This window comes from Onychostruthus taczanowskii, unplaced genomic scaffold, assembly GCF_017590055.1.
Source record: "Onychostruthus taczanowskii isolate IOZ18803 unplaced genomic scaffold, ASM1759005v1 scaffold9, whole genome shotgun sequence".
NCBI lineage: Eukaryota > Metazoa > Chordata > Aves > Passeriformes > Passeridae > Onychostruthus > Onychostruthus taczanowskii.
This window is the reverse complement of record NW_024506993.1, coordinates 14019011-14038598: the sequence shown is the minus strand read 5'-3', so window position 1 is coordinate 14038598 and position 19588 is coordinate 14019011. Positions and strand designations below refer to the sequence as shown.

The 19588-nt window shown below is 43.8% G+C and overlaps 2 protein-coding genes across 3 annotated transcripts in view; one reads left to right on the top strand and one right to left on the bottom strand.

Annotated features, from left to right (window-relative positions):
- Nucleotides 1–630: 630 nt before the first annotated feature.
- Nucleotides 631–5777, bottom strand: EMC3 (ER membrane protein complex subunit 3). 2 transcript variants are annotated; one of them, XM_041426053.1, is made up of 8 exons: nt 5541–5777; nt 5410–5467; nt 4572–4665; nt 3849–3953; nt 3089–3170; nt 2858–2937; nt 2190–2272; nt 631–877 (listed from the first exon to the last, which is right to left on the bottom strand). In XM_041426053.1, exons 1-8 carry the CDS (start codon nt 5693–5695, stop codon nt 749–751), a joined length of 786 nt encoding a protein of 261 aa, XP_041281987.1. In that variant the 5' UTR covers nt 5696–5777; the 3' UTR covers nt 631–748. The 2 variants fall into 2 exon arrangements, with proteins under 2 accessions (XP_041281987.1, XP_041281988.1); XM_041426054.1 differs by lacking the exon at nt 4572–4665.
- A 1361-nt stretch (nt 5778–7138) lies between these two features.
- The window catches only part of FANCD2 (FA complementation group D2), a 34628-nt gene continuing 22178 nt past the window's right edge, over nt 7139–19588 (top strand). The window contains exons 1-17 of the mRNA XM_041425741.1: nt 7139–7223; nt 7383–7517; nt 8101–8168; nt 8842–8945; nt 9461–9524; nt 10473–10525; nt 11486–11564; nt 12232–12356; nt 13705–13792; nt 14742–14846; nt 15526–15626; nt 16131–16239; nt 16807–16842; nt 17246–17389; nt 17658–17792; nt 18094–18225; nt 19410–19517. Of these exons, the coding sequence (XP_041281675.1) occupies nt 7157–7223; nt 7383–7517; nt 8101–8168; nt 8842–8945; nt 9461–9524; nt 10473–10525; nt 11486–11564; nt 12232–12356; nt 13705–13792; nt 14742–14846; nt 15526–15626; nt 16131–16239; nt 16807–16842; nt 17246–17389; nt 17658–17792; nt 18094–18225; nt 19410–19517 (1653 nt within the window). The 5' untranslated portion in view covers nt 7139–7156. The remainder of the gene's footprint in view (nt 7224–7382; nt 7518–8100; nt 8169–8841; nt 8946–9460; nt 9525–10472; nt 10526–11485; nt 11565–12231; nt 12357–13704; nt 13793–14741; nt 14847–15525; nt 15627–16130; nt 16240–16806; nt 16843–17245; nt 17390–17657; nt 17793–18093; nt 18226–19409; nt 19518–19588) is intronic.

Below are 19588 nucleotides of genomic sequence, written 5' to 3'. Positions count from 1 at the left end.
AGCAGAGGAGCTTGATCTCAGCTGGAGCTCCTGAGGGTTAATGAGCCTTAATGTGGAACAGCAGCTGCTGAGCTTTGCTGTGTAGGGCTGGTCCCCAAAACATGGTGTGAAACTCATCGTGGGAAGAAGGGAAAGCAAAGGGGCAGCTTCCCTGTTCAACTGGTGAGAACAGAAAGTCAGTGTCACAGTCCTGGCTCAGCTCCTGCTTTGAAGGGGATTTACACTTTCACCCTGAAAAAAAAGGTGCTCAGAATAAAGAAGGGTGGAAAAAAAATAACAGCCAGAGTATGGAAGAGCTTCCTTTTACAAAGCATTTCTCTAGGTTGGGACTGTTCTCCCTGGGGAAGGGGTCTGAGGAGTTTCTACAGAGGGATAAGCCAGGAATAGTTGCTCCCTGTTCTCTACAGTGAAGGTGGGAAGCTTGAAGCATTTATTTTCCCACCTGGCCTAGTAAATAACAGCCAGGCACTATTTGGCAACACCCTGCTCGCAGGCAGGAGAGGCTGTGTGGGCACTCAGGTGCTTACAAATGGACTTGGCAAGGATTAAATTAATAGGGAAATGGTGTGTGTGTGTGTGTGTGTGTGTGTGTGTGTCTGTGGGCTCAAATCCAAGTGAGGGCACTGCAGCTCTGAACATGATGTTTTTATTTTAATTGCAGCCTTGCTAAAATACATTATATAGTTCTAGGTAACAGATTTCTTTTCAAATAACTTTTACAAGAAGAGACAAAAGCATATTTTCAAATTCAGAAGATGGAGGTCTGAATTTCTTCCTTAAACATGCCTTCAAAATGGAGGTCTTTTGCCATGAGCTCTTCTTCTACATCTTCTAAGGCCCACTGATGATCTGTCAATTCTAAGGCTTCCCATTCCGTCTGCATTGGCAGTGAACAGAAGTAGAGAAGGAAAAGCAACACAGGATTAGTTTGCCAAGAACTACACAAAGCAGTGCTTGCTTTAAAAACTGCAACAAACACTGATTTCTATTACAAACCTGGCAGTCCTGTCAACTCTCTGAAATCACTGGTTTATGCTTAATTAGATGTTAGTTGCTCAATACAAATTGCATCACAGAAATTAGAAAAACTACATTATCTACTTTCTGCCAGCCCTCTAGCCTTCTGGAACAGTCCATGGCTTCTGTAACAGCCAGTTCTGTTCAGGTGGGCCAGGTGCTTTGCAGTGAGGTAATTCTTTAGTTCAGAGTTACATGACAGAAACAGGTATGAGAGGCCAAAAATTCTGCACCTGTCAAAGACTTGTGCACAAAGCCTGCAAAAAAACATGTCACATGATGCCCAGCAAGAGATTTGTATTTCTTGGCCAGAACACTTCTCCTGCAATATGGGCTTTTCCCTTTTTTTTTTTCTGCTGGAAGATGTAGTGGGTTTTGGTCCCTGTAAGGCTGAATTGGCAAAGATGCTGGGGAGAGCCAGTACTGGGTGGAATTGCACCTCAGTGCTGAGTGTGGCAGAACAGCCAGTGCTCCAGCACTGCTGCCAACTGCAGCCATCCTCTTCCCTGGCTGAGCCTCTGCCTGGGTAGTGTGGGATTTTTAACCAGGAAGGTTACTGAAAAAATACTGCAGGAGCAGACCATCCCAACTTCCCAGGCAGCAGGTGATGTGTGGCTAAACCTCTTCTACAGTAAAAAACCAGAAACCAGGTCTGTCCTTCTTGTATACACCTGGGCATAAACACTGCCTGTGAAAGGCAGAGGCAATATAACAAGCAAGTGCCTATGGAAAGTGCTTTAGGAGAACTTGAAGACAGTGAATTCCTGATGGATTTTCCACTGAACCAACTGGCTTACTTCATTTTCTTACCCAAGTTTGATCAGGTGCCTGCTGGACTCATGCTCAGCTGCACTGTTAACACAACTTTTGGAGAGCCAGCTTCTGCTTTGGAACTATACCTCAAGGTAAAAAACCCCCTTCCTCAGCACAAGCAGAGGATGGGACATAAATTCAGCTTTTGTACCAGCAATGACTGATCTGTCAGGTTTACTTCAGGGTATCTGGGCTCTGCCAGACCCAGAGCAACTCCCACAGCCTTCATAAGCTGTCAGCTCTAATTTTAGGAACAGGAATCCAGAGCAATTCCCTTACTCGACACATGGAGATGAGTTACGTGCAGCTTACAACCCTGCAGGCTCACACAAACAGGAGTGCAGGTGGCAATACTGTACCTTAAATGCTTTGTTAGTATCTGCTGGCATGGCCATTGCTGCTCCTGTCATTTGTTCTTGCATCACCCTGGACTGATCTGCAGCTGCAAATGAGAAATGAGAGGTTGATTTCTGTGCTATTAAACAGCATTCCCTGGAGCTTGGTGCAATTGGGAAGGATTTTATCCACAGACGAGAACATTGCAGCAACAGCCAGAATGCAGTGCTGCTGTGCCAGGAGTCCTCACAAGACATCTTGCTCCCAGCTGCTCTGTCTTAGCCAGATTTACATAAAATATGCAGAAAAATTGAAGAAAGTAGTTTTCTATTCCCAATGCATATTTGTCCTGCCCCACACCTAACATTAGGAAATCTTTGCAGTTTTCCTTAAAATCAATACTCGCTAGAAATAAAACAAACCTGAGTGCAAAACTTTGCACTGATTTGATGGGAAAGCAAGCCTGGGCTAACAACAGTGGAAGTTCATGAGCCAGTGGCTGGTGCAGGACATTTGGGTACTTGCTGCAGGTGATGCCAAACCTGGCCCACGGACAGCAAGTAACCTCACAGAAACAAGAGAAGAATTCAGGAGCTTCTTGGCTGGAAACTCAGAAATCTTTTCCCCAGCCTCCCTCAGACAACATCCCGTGAAAGGGGCAGCCAGTTCCCAGAAATGGCAAGTGCCTTACCATTATCTTGGCCCAGGATGAGAGTATAAATGCTTCTGAGTCCAAACACATTCAAGAAGTACCAGGAAGCAGAGCTCACCCTGACAGATCAGAACAAGCACAGTTGTTGTCAGCTCAAAGCTGGCTCATGACTTCATTCCAGCAGCACACACAGACCATCCAAGGGCTATTAACACATTCAACATTTTCCAAGTGGGAACTGGACCTTGCTTGCTGAGGACAGGGGCTTACCAGGACGCATCCAAAGTGAGCAGCTCAATTCCCTGCTGCAGCATTGGCTTAAAACGCAGCGTCAGGGGAAACGGGACCTTTGCTGCAGGGTAAAGAAAAGAGAGCTCAGTTTCACAAAGTGACTCTGCATGATTGAAAAGCACAGGGCCAAGTGAGCAGGCAGTTCTTTTATTACATCTAGTGTAGTCTGACTGCAATGTGTACAACTTGGATTTCTGAAAAAGCTGCAGTTCTGTATTCATTTTAACAGGAAAAGACTTTCTGAAACTTAATCATCAGATAACCAAACCCTCACAGGTGTTACTTCACAGTGACTGTGAAAGGGAATGTCCCTTGTTAAAGAAAGTTATCACATTAACAGTATAGGAAAAAAAACCCAGAATTATGAATTTAAGTAAGTATTTTTGATGTGTACACTCCACACAGTAACCAACTCTCTGGACAGGTTCAGAGGAAAATCCACTGTATCAACCTGAATTTCATGCAGTTTTAATAAAATACTGGTTTTGTCACTACAGTTGTTCCCAAGTACATGAGCTATGTTCTTTGAGACCATGACCAACACTCAGAAAACAATTTCCACCCTTTGCAATGGGACAGGCAAATTTTTGCAGTTTGTGAAGAGCAGCAGTGCCACAAGCCAAATTTATGCTGCTCCTAACTGACTGCTCTCAAGTCCAGGAGCAAACCTCTGATGCAGCTCAGACCCTCAAGGTCATCCTCAGGAACACAGCCAAACCATGCTACTCCAGACACTTACTTGTGACAAATCCTGAAAATGTCATGTTGATCCAACCACCAATGAGGATCATAGGCAGAACATTGGTTACATTCCCTTTCATCATATCTGTCAGCATGGTAGGATCTGCAAATCATAGATGGGATGTGAAGTAGCAGCACATCACAACAAAGAGAAGCAAGTTATTACATGCCAGATAATTTAATTAAGAAACTGCATGAGACAACACTCCTATCCCAGTATCCACAATTTTCCATTGCTGACAATACTTTGCAAAATGACATGAGCAGCCAGTGTGGTGGTGGCTGCTGCCACAGAGGTGTTGTGTTCTGTGCTGTGCCTGACCCCATCCCTTGCCCAGATCTCTGAACTTGCCTGACCCCTCTGTGAGCTGACCTGGGTAGAGGAAGAACAACAAGCTCCTATTTTGCTGTATACATTAGTTAAATTAAATCACTTTAGAGAAGACCCTCTGGGAGCTGGAGCAAAACACTGGCACAGAGAGCAGGATTCCCACTCCTGGCTGCCCTGAGGAGCTCAGGTCTCCTGAGATGCTGCAAGCAGCTCAAGGCTGAAGTTAAGCAACATGAAGCAATCTAATGCTTTTGTTATTCAAGCGAGGGATCTCACTCCCACCCCCTCCCTCACACTGCCTGAGCTCCCTGCAAAGCTGATTCACCTTCCACCCTTGGCAGACACTGGCAGGTTTTTCTACCTGGCTGCAGTTCGGGTACCTCAACATACCTGTCATTGGTGAAGGAGGCACTACCTTTCTTTTTGTTTTCTTAAAAAATCCATCCTCGGGGTTATTAAAAAAATATTTCCGGGACAGGAAGGACTGAAAGCAGAGAAAGACAATGCCAACACCATAAGAAGTAAAAGGACAGAAGCATTAGTTCTTGCTCAGACATTCAGACATCTCGTGAGTTCTTTCACAACACACCTTCCTGGGATAGGTGCCTCACTGCCCACGTGTTTTAAAGCTCCTCATATTTTTCTGCATCCAGAGTACCAGATCTCTGGCTTTCTAAAATTCTTAAAGGAATTATAAGAATTCTCTGAAGAGAAACCCATGTTAATTAAAGAACTTTTAGTGTTTTGTGCAAATTCTTTGTGCTGGTGGAGCACCAATACTGATACATGGAACATTTTCACTCACCCAACTGACCCCTGGATTTCACAAAAATACACATTTGGTACCAACAGAGCCAACACGAGTGATGCATTTTGAGTTTAGCAAACATTTCACTGACATTGTACGACCACCAGGTTATCCCAAGCTTGCATTACATCCCTGTGTGCTTGCTGGCAGATATTAAACACGGCAGTTTGGAGGCACATCTCACATCAGCACGCAGTTAAAACATCGAGCAGTGACAGCTAACATGAATGTCAAGGAAAAGACACAGACGGCGGTGCTGTGTCCAAGACTGCTAGGGATCTGCACGGCTGGACGCTGCTCTGGCCCAGGGGTGACCGTGCAGCGCCCGACCCCCGGGCCCTTGCGGCACTGCCCGGGCAGAGCCGCGCTCGGCGCTCCTTTCCCAGCCGTCCCCGTGAACCCGACCGCGCAGGTCCGTACCTGCTTTGGAATGTATTTTCCATTTTCCCGAAGGACTCTGCTCCGGATCAGGACTTGGCTGGAAGAGAGACACGCGGCGTTAGCGGCCGGGCCGGGGGAGCGGGGGCGGGCGGGGGTGAGGGGGCCCTGACCTGTCGGACACCTGCTCCTGCGTGAGGCGCTTGTCGCTCTGGAGCAGGATGGACACGTAGTGCCGGATCATGCCCACGAAGAACGTGATGAAGACGATGGGCAGCACCACCCATAGCCGGATGTTGGAGTCCAGCAGCAGCTCGGGCTCGCTCATCGCGGCGGTGCCGCCTCGGGCCCGGCTCCGGCCGACACCGGGCCGCCGCCGCACGGCCCGCTTCCGCTTCCGGGAGCGGCACCGGGACCGGCCCTTCCGCCGCCGGCGGAATGGCGTCAGCGCGCGCTGCTGGCGGGAAACTCGAGCGGGAGCGGCGGGAGCGGCGTGAGGGGACAGCGACGTGAGGGGACAGCGGCTTGTCCTGCCCTGCCCTGCCCTGCCCTGCCCTGCCCTGCCCGGAGAGGACGGGAGGTGAGCTCGGCTCGGCTCGGCTCAGCTCAGGTGAGGGGGGCTGGGCTGGGCTGGGCTGGGCTGGGCTGGGGAGGTGGAACGGCCGCCTGAGGCGCTGCCCGGCTTTGGCCGTCGGTGCGATGGAGAGGGGCCAGCCTGCCCCTGGCTGGGCTGCCAGGCTGCGCCTCGCACCCAGAACAGAAGCCCAGCGGTGGTGGGGCTGGCAGGGAGCTCGGGAGATCGCCCAGTCCAACCCCTGCCCGGGCAGGGTCCCCCGGGGCAGGTGACAGGAACGGGCCCGGGTGGGTGTGGAGTGTGTGCAGGGAGGGAGAGTCCAGCCTTCCCCGGCAGCTGGTCCAGTGCTCTGCCATCCACAGCCCAAAGAAGATTTTGCTCGTGTCAAAGTGAAACTTCTCGTGTTTTAGTTTTGGCCGTTGTTCATTATCCCATCTCTGGGCGCCACTGAAGAGAGTCGGGCACCATTCCCTTGGCACCCAACTTTCAGATGTTTTACACCTGAAACAGCTGTGAAAGGCTCATTGCATTTTTGTTCTTAAAGTGTTCCGCTTCCGTGCTGATATTTTAAGTAACTCATTTTACCAGCCTTTGCCAAGCAGTTGAAATTTAGTGTGAGATGAACACACATCTTTTTCTAATAACTTTTAAGTTTTAAAGGTAATTTTTATTTTCTCTTTACTCGTTGCCACCCCCCAGAAGAGGATGGGTGAGATGGAGGTTTGTGCTGACAGAGCTCACTGGCTATGATTTGTGGTTAGGGACATGAACAGGATCACTTAATGTGTTTGGGCTCATGAACACCCACCTGTGAATCCTTTGTTGCTTTGTCCAGGCATGTGGAGAGGGTCTTGAGTTTAGCTCAGTGGATCCAACCTGGGTGCTCATAGTTGCTCACTTTAATTTGCCATTTCATTTGCCTGGTGTCTGAATGAAAGGCCAAGCCTTATTTCATGAGGAGCTGAATTTTAGAAAAAGGGGTGTATTGTGCTATTTAAATATGGCAAGCTCTAAAATTTCAACCTGCACAGCAGAAAAATGTGGTGTGATATTGGTTACCCAGGCAATCTGTCTTTCTTTGAGCACTCTCAATTTCTGTCACGTTCCCTTTTGCTATTCACTAGTATATTCTAGATCTGCTTAAAAAAAAGATATAAAGAAAACACTTGTCTTTTTTCCTGCATTTTTTTAGGCAACAACAAAGGTTTTGTTACCATGGTTTCAAAAAGGAAATTGTCAAAAGTTGATGCTTCTGAAGAGAGCTGCAAGACAGACTTGCCAAGTAGGTGCTTGGGTATCATCTTAGTGGGGTGGAGTCCCTTTAATAAAGGCAGCAGCTCCCAAGCAGGGGCAGGGCCAAAATGGCAGTTTTGGTAATGCTGATTGTTAATGACATTGCTGATTTTTTATGTATTTGATGCAGCATATCTTGTTTTCTCAGAAACCAAGAAGTCACGGAGTTCTGATAAGGAAAATGCTTCTGCCTTCTGTGGATTGGAGAATGAGGGAGTCTTTGAAGAGCTCCTCAGGACATCAGGAATTGTGCTGAAAGCTGGGGAGGGACAGAATGAAATAGGTATGAGTTCAACATTTGCTGTTTCTGATTTAGATCAAAACCTGCAAGGATGGATGGTACAAAGTAATGATTTGTTTTACTTGCAGCACAAAAGTACTTGAGCCAGCTTGTTTCAAAATTCAAGCAAACCCTCATTTGGCCTCTTATTTGTTACCTACTTCTTCTTCTTGCTGAATTCAGTGCATCACCTAAATTCATCATTCCACCTCTTTGGGTGTATAGCTGCTAAGTCTAAAGACTTCTGAAAGATTATTGGAGGTATATAGAAAAATATTAGACTGCATCTGTGATTACAGTATTGAATTGCAGAGGCAGGAGCTCTGAAATGGGGAAACAAACGTGGCATTGTTGCCTTTCATTTCAGGCAAGGCCTTCAGGAATCCTGTATTCAGTGTCTTCAGTGCTACTCTTAGCCCTGACTAGAGAAAGCACAAGTGCTGATTCCACTCAGGCTTTTTCTCAATAGAGCAAATGCAAGATGTTGGTGGATGAGCTTGAGAGCTTGTACTTGGTGTAGCTGTTGTGATGTTGGATGGACAGACTGTGTCTCATTCTTTATGTCCTTTCTAAACTGTCTCCTTAGCTGTTGATCAAATAGCTTTCCAGAAGAAGCTCTGCCTGGCCCTGGAGAAGCACCCTACTTACCCAGCTGTAAGTAACTTTGGCAGGAGCCACCTTTAAAGCTGTTTGCTGAGTAGGAAAAGATGCAAATGCAGCTGCCTGTCCCTGCTAGTCCCATACAAAAGTGTGCAACACAGCAGCTTGTCTTGGATTTCTGTGGTTCACATTTTCCAGTTCTCTTAGTATTGCTGTTACAGTCTTTTAGTCCCACTTTTTTCTGACTGTCAAAGTAATTTTCATTGGCAATATTATTCAATAGACAAAGGCTCTTAGAGCAGACAAATCACTTGCATAGCTTTGTGGTAGAAGCTGGGTTTGGTTTTGTGTTGGGTGGGAGCTGGCAGCATTAACACTGCCATGATGTGGTGCTCCTCCCCAGACAGCAAGTCCAGAGTGAAAGTCCTGAGGCCAATGATTTGACTACAAATGTTTTTTTGGGTGCAGCCCTTGTCACATTATCTCAGCTGAACAGGAAGAAAGGCAAAGTCTTTTTAAATCAAAGTAAAATGTGAGTTACTTTGCAGAACAATCACTGTTTCCTCTGGAAATGGTCTAGACTAGCATTCATTTATTATCCAGCATTCCTTCCATCACAGTTTCTGTCTGCAGTTTTCTGGTTAGCTCTTCCTGGTTCTCATCATCTGCTAGCAAAATGCATCCTAAAGGACAGCAGCTGGCTGGATAAGTTCTCTCTGCTTTGCAGGTTGTGAAGCAGTTCATCAGTGGCCTGGAATCTCACATCAAGGACAGGAACCAGTTCAAGAACTGCCTCTTGCCATGCACTCCTGTACGGACTGAGGGCTCGAGGTAGAGAAAATGTGTTTTGCCTTCCCCCTCAGTCAGAGCCAGTCTCTAGTTGTGTGCTGTGGCATTGACCAGAGTGCAGCTAAAGGCTCCAGCTGCTGCACACCAAGGCAGGATGGCTGGTGTAGTCCACTGCTGTTAGCAGGGAGTTTAGAGTGTTAACTCACAGAATTTCCTGTCTGCCCGTGGCACACATTGGATTCCATGGCAGTTTATGGTAACAACCAAATACTATGAAAAAATTTTGCCAGGACTGGTGAAGGTCAATTCCTTTTTGAGATTTTTTTTCCCCAGGAGAGACAGCTTCACCAGAGACTTGGACATTTATATTCTTGTAGAAAGTGAGCTGGTTCAGAGCTAAAGTGCAGTTGTAAATCTTTTTGTATGTCTGTGATTTCCATGTACTACCTTAAGTCGTTGAATGTAGTTTTTAAAAGAAAACAGTAATGGGAAGAGCTACAGCCTGTTCTCCCAGCATGTTTTTGAACAAAACTGTGGTGGAATCTTTCATCTTGCAGGAATCTGGTGCATTCATATTGTGAAAGCCTCATTAAACTGCTTCTTGGGATTAAGATCTTACAGGTATGGGAACCTTAGCTTGCTCTTTACAATGGTTTTGATTGTAGGGAACATTTTGCTTACTTAAGTAAAGGATTAATAGAACTGGTTTTGAGGCAGATGAGGCTGCATCTGGAATAGTCTCCAGTTTGTTGTTGTGGGGACAAAGATGCTTAGGGCCTGAGACACATGGCAGACAAGATTAATAGAACTGGTTTTGAGGCAGATGAGGCTGCATCTGGAATAGTCTCCAGTTTGTTGTTGTGGGACAAAGATGCTTAGAGCCTGAGACACGTGGCAGACAGAGACAGAGGGAGCTGGGTTTGTTCAGTTTTACAGAAGGTTAAGGGAAATTTCATGGTCTTCACATACCTGGTTGCAAGGTGTGGAGAACACAGAGCCAGACTCTTCTCAAAGGTGAACACAGAAGGTTAAGGGAAATTTCATGGTCTTCACATACCTGGTTGCAAGGTGTGGGGAACACAGAGCTCTTCTCAAAGATGAACGGGGCAGAATGAGAGATGATGGCTCAGGTCAACCATAGGAAATTCTGATGAGATATAATCACTTCCACTGTGGAGAAAGTTTATTTAAGTGTTAGAGCTGGGCACTGTTTTCAGACTTACCTGAAACTGATGCTTTAGTTTTCTGTGTGGTGAAGAGCAGCTCAGGGTCTGAGAAAGAGGGGTTTATTGGCCCAGAGGAATTGTACATCCTGCCCATGTGGACATAATCTTTTTGGTTATGTGGGTAGTTTATACCACCCTCTGAAAAGTGCTTTTCCCTTCTTAGGCTGTGTTCCTCATTTCTGGCATTAGGCAAGAGATTTCTTGTACAGGCAATACTTTATTGAAGCTTTCAAGCATTCTATTCTCTGTGTATATTTCATCTTTTCTGAAAGGTCAGTTTTGGTGGTAGTACCACAGCACAACCAGTAAATCACCCTAACACTGTCTTTTTTCTTTCTTTTAGCCTGCTGTCATAACACTGTTGTTGGAAAAGATCCCCGAATTCTTTTTTGACATGTGAGTATAAACTGGCTTCTCTCTGCCTTGAAATGGAATTTGTTTTGGACAATCACCAGCTGTTTGACTTTAGCTGTTACTTCAAATTTACCTGAATGGCAATTTGCACTGATGTGGGGTTTTTTTCATACCTGTGTAAAATAATCTGTGAGGTACCGTGGCCTTAAATTTGTGAGTCCATAGAGCTGAAGACAAATTTCTAGAAGGTGAAATGAAGACATTGGGCATTGATTGATTGTGCTTTTCACAGCTACTGACACAAGCTTAGGAATTATTTCATCAGAGGGACTAGAGAGTGTCTCATCATTAAAAAAAAAGATGGAAGTGGCTGCTGGCAGAGTTGTAGGAGGCTGGGAGATGCAAACAGATCTCTTTTTAAAACTGCGAGTTGTGTTCAAACAAGGGAAATTGAAAGAGCATCTCCTGGTTTTTGAATGTAGAACACCACAGTGGTGTGAGAGATCTTGAGGTGTAACACAGGCAAGACTTGACCACTTCATCTCTTCTTTCTGTGCCTGGATGCTCACTGCAGAGTTAGTGGGGCAGGCCAAGGGGCAGAAAGAAGCTGAGGCTGTTCCTGCTGCAGTTTTTTGTTCCAGTGCTGAAATACAGGATACAAATACTGCATAGGGATGTAGTCCCAGAAATTGTCTCAGACTGAAATCTTGTTTGAGGAGGGTTTAACATAGACAGTCACAAGGTCTGAGCTGTTTTCACCCAAGAATTCTAAAGGATCATGGATGTAAAAGTGATAAGCTGTTAATTGTCCTGTGAATCCTTTGGGAATTCTGAAAAATGGATGTTGTTACACTTGTCTCCTATCAAACTGTAAGAAGAGTGAAGTTCTTTCTATGTATTAGTGACCAGTTAAGAATGGGGTAAGTTGGTCTTGCTGAGCAGCAGCAGAGCTCTGGAGTCTGTAGGTCTGACTAAGCTGTGTGTCCTTTCCTGCTCTTTCAGTGTGGGCACCTTTGGAACAAATTTCCCCCGGCTCATCATCAATCAGTTTAAGTGGCTTGACAGGCTCCTTGACAGCCAGGTGGGTGCCAGAGGTGCAATTTCCAAAGAGCTTCTGGAATGCCTCTCAGGTGGGATTAGATTGAATTATTGTGCTGATGAGAACTGATGTTGTTTTTGTATTCACATGCTGAAGGAGTGATTTAATATTTTTCTGTTTTGTTATGTTTGCCTTGAGTGACATCTGAACATCTTTTAGTATTTTTCTTTTTTCCTTGCTCTGAGTCTTCTTTTACATAAATTTATATCTGTGCATGTGTATTCACACAGATGACCCCATTTTAAAGCTGTTGTTGGCAGGAAGTTACAATCCCCTCTTGTTTAATTTTAACAAGGTACTGAATACTTGCAAGTGTGTGTGGATAAATTCTCTGTTCCTGCTCTGGTGATTCTTTTCCTTCTTTCCCTAAGTCAGTTGGTCTCTGTGGGTTACTCTCTACTGGAGTACTAAACACTGGGAAGCTTGTTGTGTTTCCCAGTTTCCTCTGCTCATCAAGTTCATTATATCCTAGCTGTAAAATATCATTGTTCTGCAAAAATCTATGTTCTGCTTCATGATGTCAGCAGGACAATGAGTTAAGGGACAGTTGGCACAAACTCAGGCAGATGTTGCACTGAGGGACCTTAGATGCATAATATTGTTGTGCTGAGAGATTTGTGCATTTCACCAGTGCTCCTCTTGTCTGCAGGATCTGGTCAGGAAGTTAATGCAGATGGTTAGTGTCTCTCCAGTACCAATCCAGCATGATATTATCACCAGTTTACCTGAGATCCTGGAGGATTCCCAGCAAAGTGAGGTTGCCAGAGAGCTCAGGTATGGATGGTTTTGGTTGGGAGGGTTTGTTTTGTTTTGTTTTTTCCCCCTTGCACTTAGCAGAAAAGGACAAGATGCATTAATGCAGGTTGCCCTGGGGCTGGCTGAAGTATTAGGACAGCACTGTGTTCCTGTTAACTGCAGCATCTGGGGACAGCTACCACTGTCTTAGGACATTCCATTTGTACTGTTATGCTCCTAAAGAGAGCTTAGGCAATCCAGAAGGAGACACTGCATTTAGACAATGCTCCAAAACTGCTTTTATCTAAATTATTATTAAAGTCTTGACTACCTGGAAACAGCACAGGTTAAGTACTCACTACTTCTGCTGGATAGTCTATGATCAGTCACTTGGATATTACTACTGACAACTTCTGATTTGCCTTGGATTCTGCTGTGGTAAGGATCAACATGGTTTTTATTAATAAAGAAAACCCCAGACCCACAACACACTAAATGTGTGCATGAAACTGAACTTTCTGGCTATTTTATGTACTTTTCTGAAGCATATTTACTGATCCAAACAACTGGGGAACCTAATGCCAAGAGTTACCTCCCAGGGAGAACTGCCATAGGCTAGTCTTTACATCTGTCTTTGTAAATAATAATGTATTCATTTTACACCATAATTTGAGTAGTCTAAGTGTTTATAATTCTTATTATTGCACAGATCACTTACATTTATGCTGGTGTCAATTACCTTTTCAAAGCTGTGATCACTGTTGCAGATTATTACTGCAAGCAGAGCATCCTATTCCCTACCCTCTCAAATTGTGATTTTGTCTTCATTCTCAGTTTATTGCCTCAGCTTCTAGATAAAAAAACTCCACACATTTTTCCTATGCTAATCAAACTCCTCAGACTTCTCTTTTCTCTGTTTGTGTATTTTGAAAGCTGAGATCCAAACAGTGTCCACAAGGCATAACTTATTTCTGTGTTCTCTATAGCCTCTACCCATTTCTGATGCAGAAAACAGCTCATTACTTCTAATGAGTTAGGGAGCACAGACAGAGTTACCAGGATGCTGCAGATGAGCTGTTTTTCAACTAACAAAATTTAAGTACAACTTCTTACTAGAGAAAGTTTGTAAGAAACTGTGATGTCAGCCAAGAATGATTACATGAGTTTTGGGAAAGTCCATCAGGCTGTTAAAGACAGGTGCAGTTCTTACATGAGGAGTAATAATTTAGAGAACGAGTTTGCCATAATGCCAGTGGCATATGTTGTTGTCAGAGATATTTTTTTTTTTTGCAGTGACCACAAAAACTACTGGAATCATACAATACACTAAAAATACCTTCTTGGTTTTGTTAAGAGGACCCTTTGTTTTCTTTTCCCTGTGTATCAGCTGCTTGCTGAAGCAGGGCAGACGGCTGACAGTGCCAATCCTGGATGCTCTTTCTCGTCTGGATCTTGATGCAGAGCTTGTGGCTGAGGTGAGAGCTTTCACTGAGCACTTCAGCAGACCCCAGCCCCTGCTTAGCAACACCAGAGCTGGAACTGTTTCTTCCTTCCCAGTATTTTGCTAAATCTGACTCCTGTAGGACTTTCAAAAGTCCTGAGCTCCTGAAGTTGGAAAGAGGTCAGAAGCTAAAGCTGGTTTTTGAATCATGTGTGAGGGGTTCAGCGAAGAGCAGAGAGAAGTTTTCTGAATTCCTACTGTAACAGCCAGGAATTCCAATCACAGCTGTTTTAGCAAATGCAGAAGCACTTTGTCCATCTGCAGTAATTTTTTGCTGCCTGTCTTAAACCTTATTGTCAATATTTCCTCTTTTTTTAAGTACAGTGACCGACTAGACTGTTATATTCTAAGGAAAGGCAGATTGGTGATTAAATAATTAAATAGGTTTTCTCTGCAGAGTGGTGAGAGAGGAGAAGAGATGATGATGTGCCTTGTGCCTTTTGGATATGTTGCATTGCTGCACTTTTTGGAGTTGGTCTTCTTATGAATAAAATAAAATCAGTTCATTTGAGTGCATAAATAGTGTTTTACATAGTCCCAAAAGGCTGGTGCTGCATAGCAGGCTGCACATCCTCCATGCTTTTCCTTTTTGAAAGCCAGTTACAAAATGGTGGAGCCAAGCTCTTCCTGTTGAAGAGTGATAACGGGCAGTGGCCAAAACAAGAGGTTTAGGTTGGATGTTTGGAAAAACAAGTTAGGGTCTGCAGCATTGACATAAATTATCAAAAAGGTGGCAGAGATTGGAGGTTTCCTCCATCCTTCAAGACTCAGCAAAGCCAAGGTGAATCTGATCTGGTACTGACAATATTCCTGCTCTGAGCAGAAGGCTGGACTGTAATTCTGCAAGGATTCCTTCCCACTAGCTCAACTATGTTTCTGTGAAGTGTTGTCTTCCAGCTGATGGAGTCTTGCTCTCTCCTCAGGTGCGACAGTCTGCCATGACCATTGTGCCTTCTGTAAAACTGGAAGATTTGCCTGTAGTAGTAAAATTCATCCTCCAAAATGTCAAGGCAGCAGATGCAGTAGAGGTGCAGTATCTTTTTCATAATGAAGTGTGTGTTTTCTACACCAGTGTGTGTTTTAACAGAGGGGAGTTGCTTCACATACAGAGCTGTGTGTTTTTAATGTTTTCAAGTAAAATTTTAATATTACTAGGGATCAAAGGCAGCCTTGCTGAGCCATCAAACACACTTTGTTTCATATGTTGAGGAAGCCTCAGCCTAAGCCAAATGAGGTTTGTGATCTGCCCAAACCTTTCAGGGAGACCCCTGTAAAAAAGTGTGCCTATGACATGGGAGCCAGTCTGTGCCAGTACACTGCATTTCAACAGCAGTCACTTTGGTAAACTTGCATGTCCCAGAATTCCTGGGGCTGTCATGTGTCTTGCTCAGCTGCTAAACAGAATAAAAGCAGTTCACAGCAATGTAAAGCAGATATAGGTGGGAATTTCACAGAGTAGGTCTTAAAAAATCTTATCTTTTGTGTGACATACAGGTGAAGAGAAAAGTATTGCTAGTTCATTTTCTAAGTTAAAAAAATTAAATTTGGGCATGATTAAATACTTGTGAGTCTTTACAAATACATGAGTTTTGATTTGTAATTTTAGGGTTATTATGGGAAATTGTTTTATTTTCCTCATTTTATACAGCTTTTTCTGTTCTTCCCTCGTTTGTCACAGTGATTTGTGCATGGATTTGTGCTTTACAGGTGATTTCTGATCTTCGTAAGAGCTTGGATCTGTCCTCGTGTGTTCTGCCCCTGCAGATTAACAATTCCCAGAAGAAGATTAAAAGCCAAGTCCAGGCCAGGTACTTAAACAAGTTTACTTGATTCTCCAAGGGTAGGATGAGACAAGAGAATTAAACTGTTCCTCTTCTGGTCTCTCTGGCACAACTGGCTACATACACGAGCCTCATTTATCCTGTGGAAAGGCACAGACACCTTTATTCCTTCCTCCTTGGTACTAATGCAATACATTTGTCACTCCTTGCCCAGCCAGCTTCCCCTGCCATGGATGTAGTTCCTTTTGAGCCATCTGCCTCCATGTCTGCATGGGGATAAGCAACTTCATTTATAATAATGTTGCTACCAGTTTATCTGTTCTGAGTTCCCTGCAGTATGTTTTCCATTGATTCTGTGACCTCTGTTTTTTCCATTGATTCTGTTCCCTCTTGGGAAACTCCCTATCCTTGCCAGAGCATTCCCTCTGGACAATGGCTGCTTTAAGTAACTGCTGTGACTGCTGGGTTGCCTTGCTCCTTCTGTGACAGTATTTGCAGGGACTGAGTCTCCTCTTTTCTGATGATTTGCAGTTCTTCCCTGAGCCAAGTAACCACCAGCCAGAACTGTGTGAAGCTACTTTTTGATGTCATTAAGTTAGCTGTGAGATTTCAGAAAGATGTCTCTGAAGCATGGATTAAGGTAAGATACATGCTTCAGTCCTTGTTTCCTTATTTATTTGGGCTTCTTGATTGAGTCTGAGCCTTTCTTATCATCAAATGTGGTATTAAAAGACAAATGTTAGCACTTAATTTTACTGATACACATTTCATTCTGCAAGACAGGAAGAATGTATTCCCATATATTGAGATTAGCTATGTGAAGCCTTAAGGTGCTTGAAAATTTCCTGCTAGAAATCATTATCAGCTGGTATTAGGCTAAATTTAATTTTAAATTGTATTTCAGCGTAAACCATAAGGCTGTTTCTTGTCCTCATTCCTCAGTACCTCAGTTCCTTTCTCAAGCCTCATGTTATTTGAGAACATCCTTGTTCAAACTCAGTTTTCAGCTATTTTTTTAATACCTTCTGGATTCTCTGTTGTTGGCAAGATCCAGTTTGCTGACTTTGATGGGTATCTTGCTGTAGAGGAGAGAAATTTGTGAGCAAGGTGTCACAGGCTTTTGGTGTCTACCTTTTTTGATTTGGTTTTGGAATATAGTATTGTCCTGTAGCCTAACAGCTTGCTTGGTTTTTTTTTTTTCTCTCAGGCTATTGAGAACAGCACATCTGTGTCTGACCATAAGGTAATAGCTCTGTTCTGTAAGTGTCCTCTTCTCTTGGTTTCTCAAGGGCTTTCTTCATGATTGTAGATTAAGAGATTTTTGAATTTGGACCAGAAAATTGCCAGTGATGTTTCATGGATGGTTCTCTCGGTATTGGACTTGTTCCAAGTATAACAACCATCCATTTTCTTTGTAACTTTTGGTTCATCCCTTCCTTCAGGTTCATCCCTGCCCCTTCTGTTAAGGGACAGAGTTATCCTGCTATAATTCTGTCCTGTTGTACTCATGAGGTTTTATTTCAGTTGTGACTCTTGTGACTTTGAGCTCTTCTTTTCTTCTCAGTTCAGACTTCAAGTTTTGACTTGGAGTTATCTGGACTGTTTGATATTTCAGCATAATGAGTGGTGGTTATTTCCTCTAAAAGGTTCTGGATCTGATAGTTTTGCTGCTAATCCATTCTACAAACACCAGGAACAGGAAGCAAACTGAGAAAGTTTTGAGAAGCAAAATCCGATTAGGCTGCATGCCAGAACAGCTGATGCAGAACGCCTTCCAAAACCATTCGACGGTCAGTGCTGATCCTGCTTTGGGACTCTCTCTTTTATCTCTCAAAGGTCTTGTCAGATGATGATTTAGCCCTGTGCTGCATTATTTGTACCTTTCCAGTAATGTTCATGTATTTCTCTTTTATAATTTTTTTGTCCAGATCAGTGTCCCATTGCACATGTCCTCTGTTGTAACTGTCATGTGTTTTTTTGGAGTTGAGCTTTCCTCAGCATTGGATATGTTGAAAACAAGCAACAGTAATCTCTTCTTTCATGATGTCTGTATTTCAGGTTATCAAAGACTTCTTCCCTTCAATCCTAGCCCTTGCTCAGACATTTCTGCACTCAGCACACCCAGCTGTGGTCTCCTTTGGCAGCTGCATGTACAAACAAGCTTTTGCAGCCTTTGACTCCTACTGCCAGCAGGTACGGTGTGATGGATGGCAGCTGTTTTGTTTAGGTTTGCACTTTGTTCTAGGGTGTATGTCATGATCCTTTAGGGGACAGGGTTTCAGGCAGTAGGAAGCCTTTGGAGAGAGGTCTGTGCCAAAGAGTAGGCCAAGAAGAAGATGGGGAACAATCACAGCAAGACTGGTAGCAAGTGACTTCAAGCACAAAGACTGCCGTGATTATCTGTACTTGATCAACATAGTTCATATGAGCAGAGCAAGGCAGACATTTTCCTGTTGATATTTCACTGTGGTTCTTTTGGTGGCTTTTTCCTTAGGAGGTTGTGACTGCTTTGGTGACTCATGTGTGCAGTGGAAGTGAGACAGAGCTGGACATTTCTCTGGATGTGCTCACGGATTTGGTGGTGCTGCACACGTCCCTGCTGATGCGCTATGCCACCTTTGTGAAGGTGGGTGCATTTCTGGGTTTATACTAGATTTTGGGGCCCTTACACCACTTGCCTCAGATCCAGAATAGGCCAGTACTTCTGCAAAATAGATGTACTGGAAAAACTTGTACCTGTAAAGCTTTTCTGCCTGGAGAAAGGCAGTGGTCAGAAGTGAAATGTAACTGCTGTCAAAGTGTGAGCTGTAAGATAGGATTGTATTATTTTTTTGACAGGGGAAATTGAGATAGACAATTCCCTTTAGCTGGACAATGCCTAAATTGCAGACATGGAATTCCAGGTGCCTACAATGGAAATGCTGTTTTTATTTACATAAACTATTTCAAAACTTGGCAAAAACCTGCCCCCTTTGTGGACTGTGCATTCTGTCTATTGAAAGACTGACAGTACTCCAGCCAGTCCTAAGACAAAATTGCTTGTAGAGATGGAAAAAGACATATCCTAAAATTTAAAAGAAGAAAGGGAGAAAAAATATGGACTACTGAATTCTAGGAATGATGAGCAGGGTCAGACCTTCCCAGCTGCCTAGTTCTAAAGGTAGTTAAAGTGAAGATTGAGGGAGGGGCTAAACAGCAAGGCAAGCATGTAACTGTACTTTCCTTGAACAGTCCCCCATCTATGGTGGCTTGTAGCTTAAGGGCAGCTTGTATTTAAGAGCCCTTGAAGAAGGTGGGTGTGGGTATTCCCACTCCTCTCTGATATTTTGGTGCTCCTGGTGGTTTAATTTTACACTGTGGGAAAGCTGTATACTTTTTGCTGTTTAGTTGGTTGATTGTTAAATGAAAAGTACTTGCTTAATTACTTGTTTATCAAATACTTTGAATCCTGTGACCAAACCTGTGATAGGAAACAGACAGCTGTCACTTGTCCTGAGCACTCCCAAAATGCTTATGGTTTCCAAATTATTCTTCCCATTCAGCCTCTGATAAAATGAAATCCCATAATTAAGGCCAGAGCAATAATCTGGCATTTATGTTTGGTTAATTTGAATGTAGCTTTTTCACGTACAAAAAAGGTAAAGTTAATTATCTTCCCTGAGGTTGACAATGTGTTTTTGAGAATATGGAAAGGGATTCTACAAAAAAGGTAAAGTTAATTATCTTCCCTGAGGTTGACAATTAATATGTTTTTGAGAATATGGAAAGGGATTGTTGATATCCTGAGCTAGTTTGTGGCTTCTCTGACAGACCATTTTAGACTCTACACAGAAACTGAATCCATGCCAGATCCGGAAGCTTTTCTACATCCTCAGCACTTTAGCATTCAGCCAGAAGCAAGAAGGGAGCTACATTCAGGTAAGCAGAGACACAACAGAAAGTTGTTCAATCTGTGCCTTGGTTCTTCTGCTAAGTTAACTAAATACTGG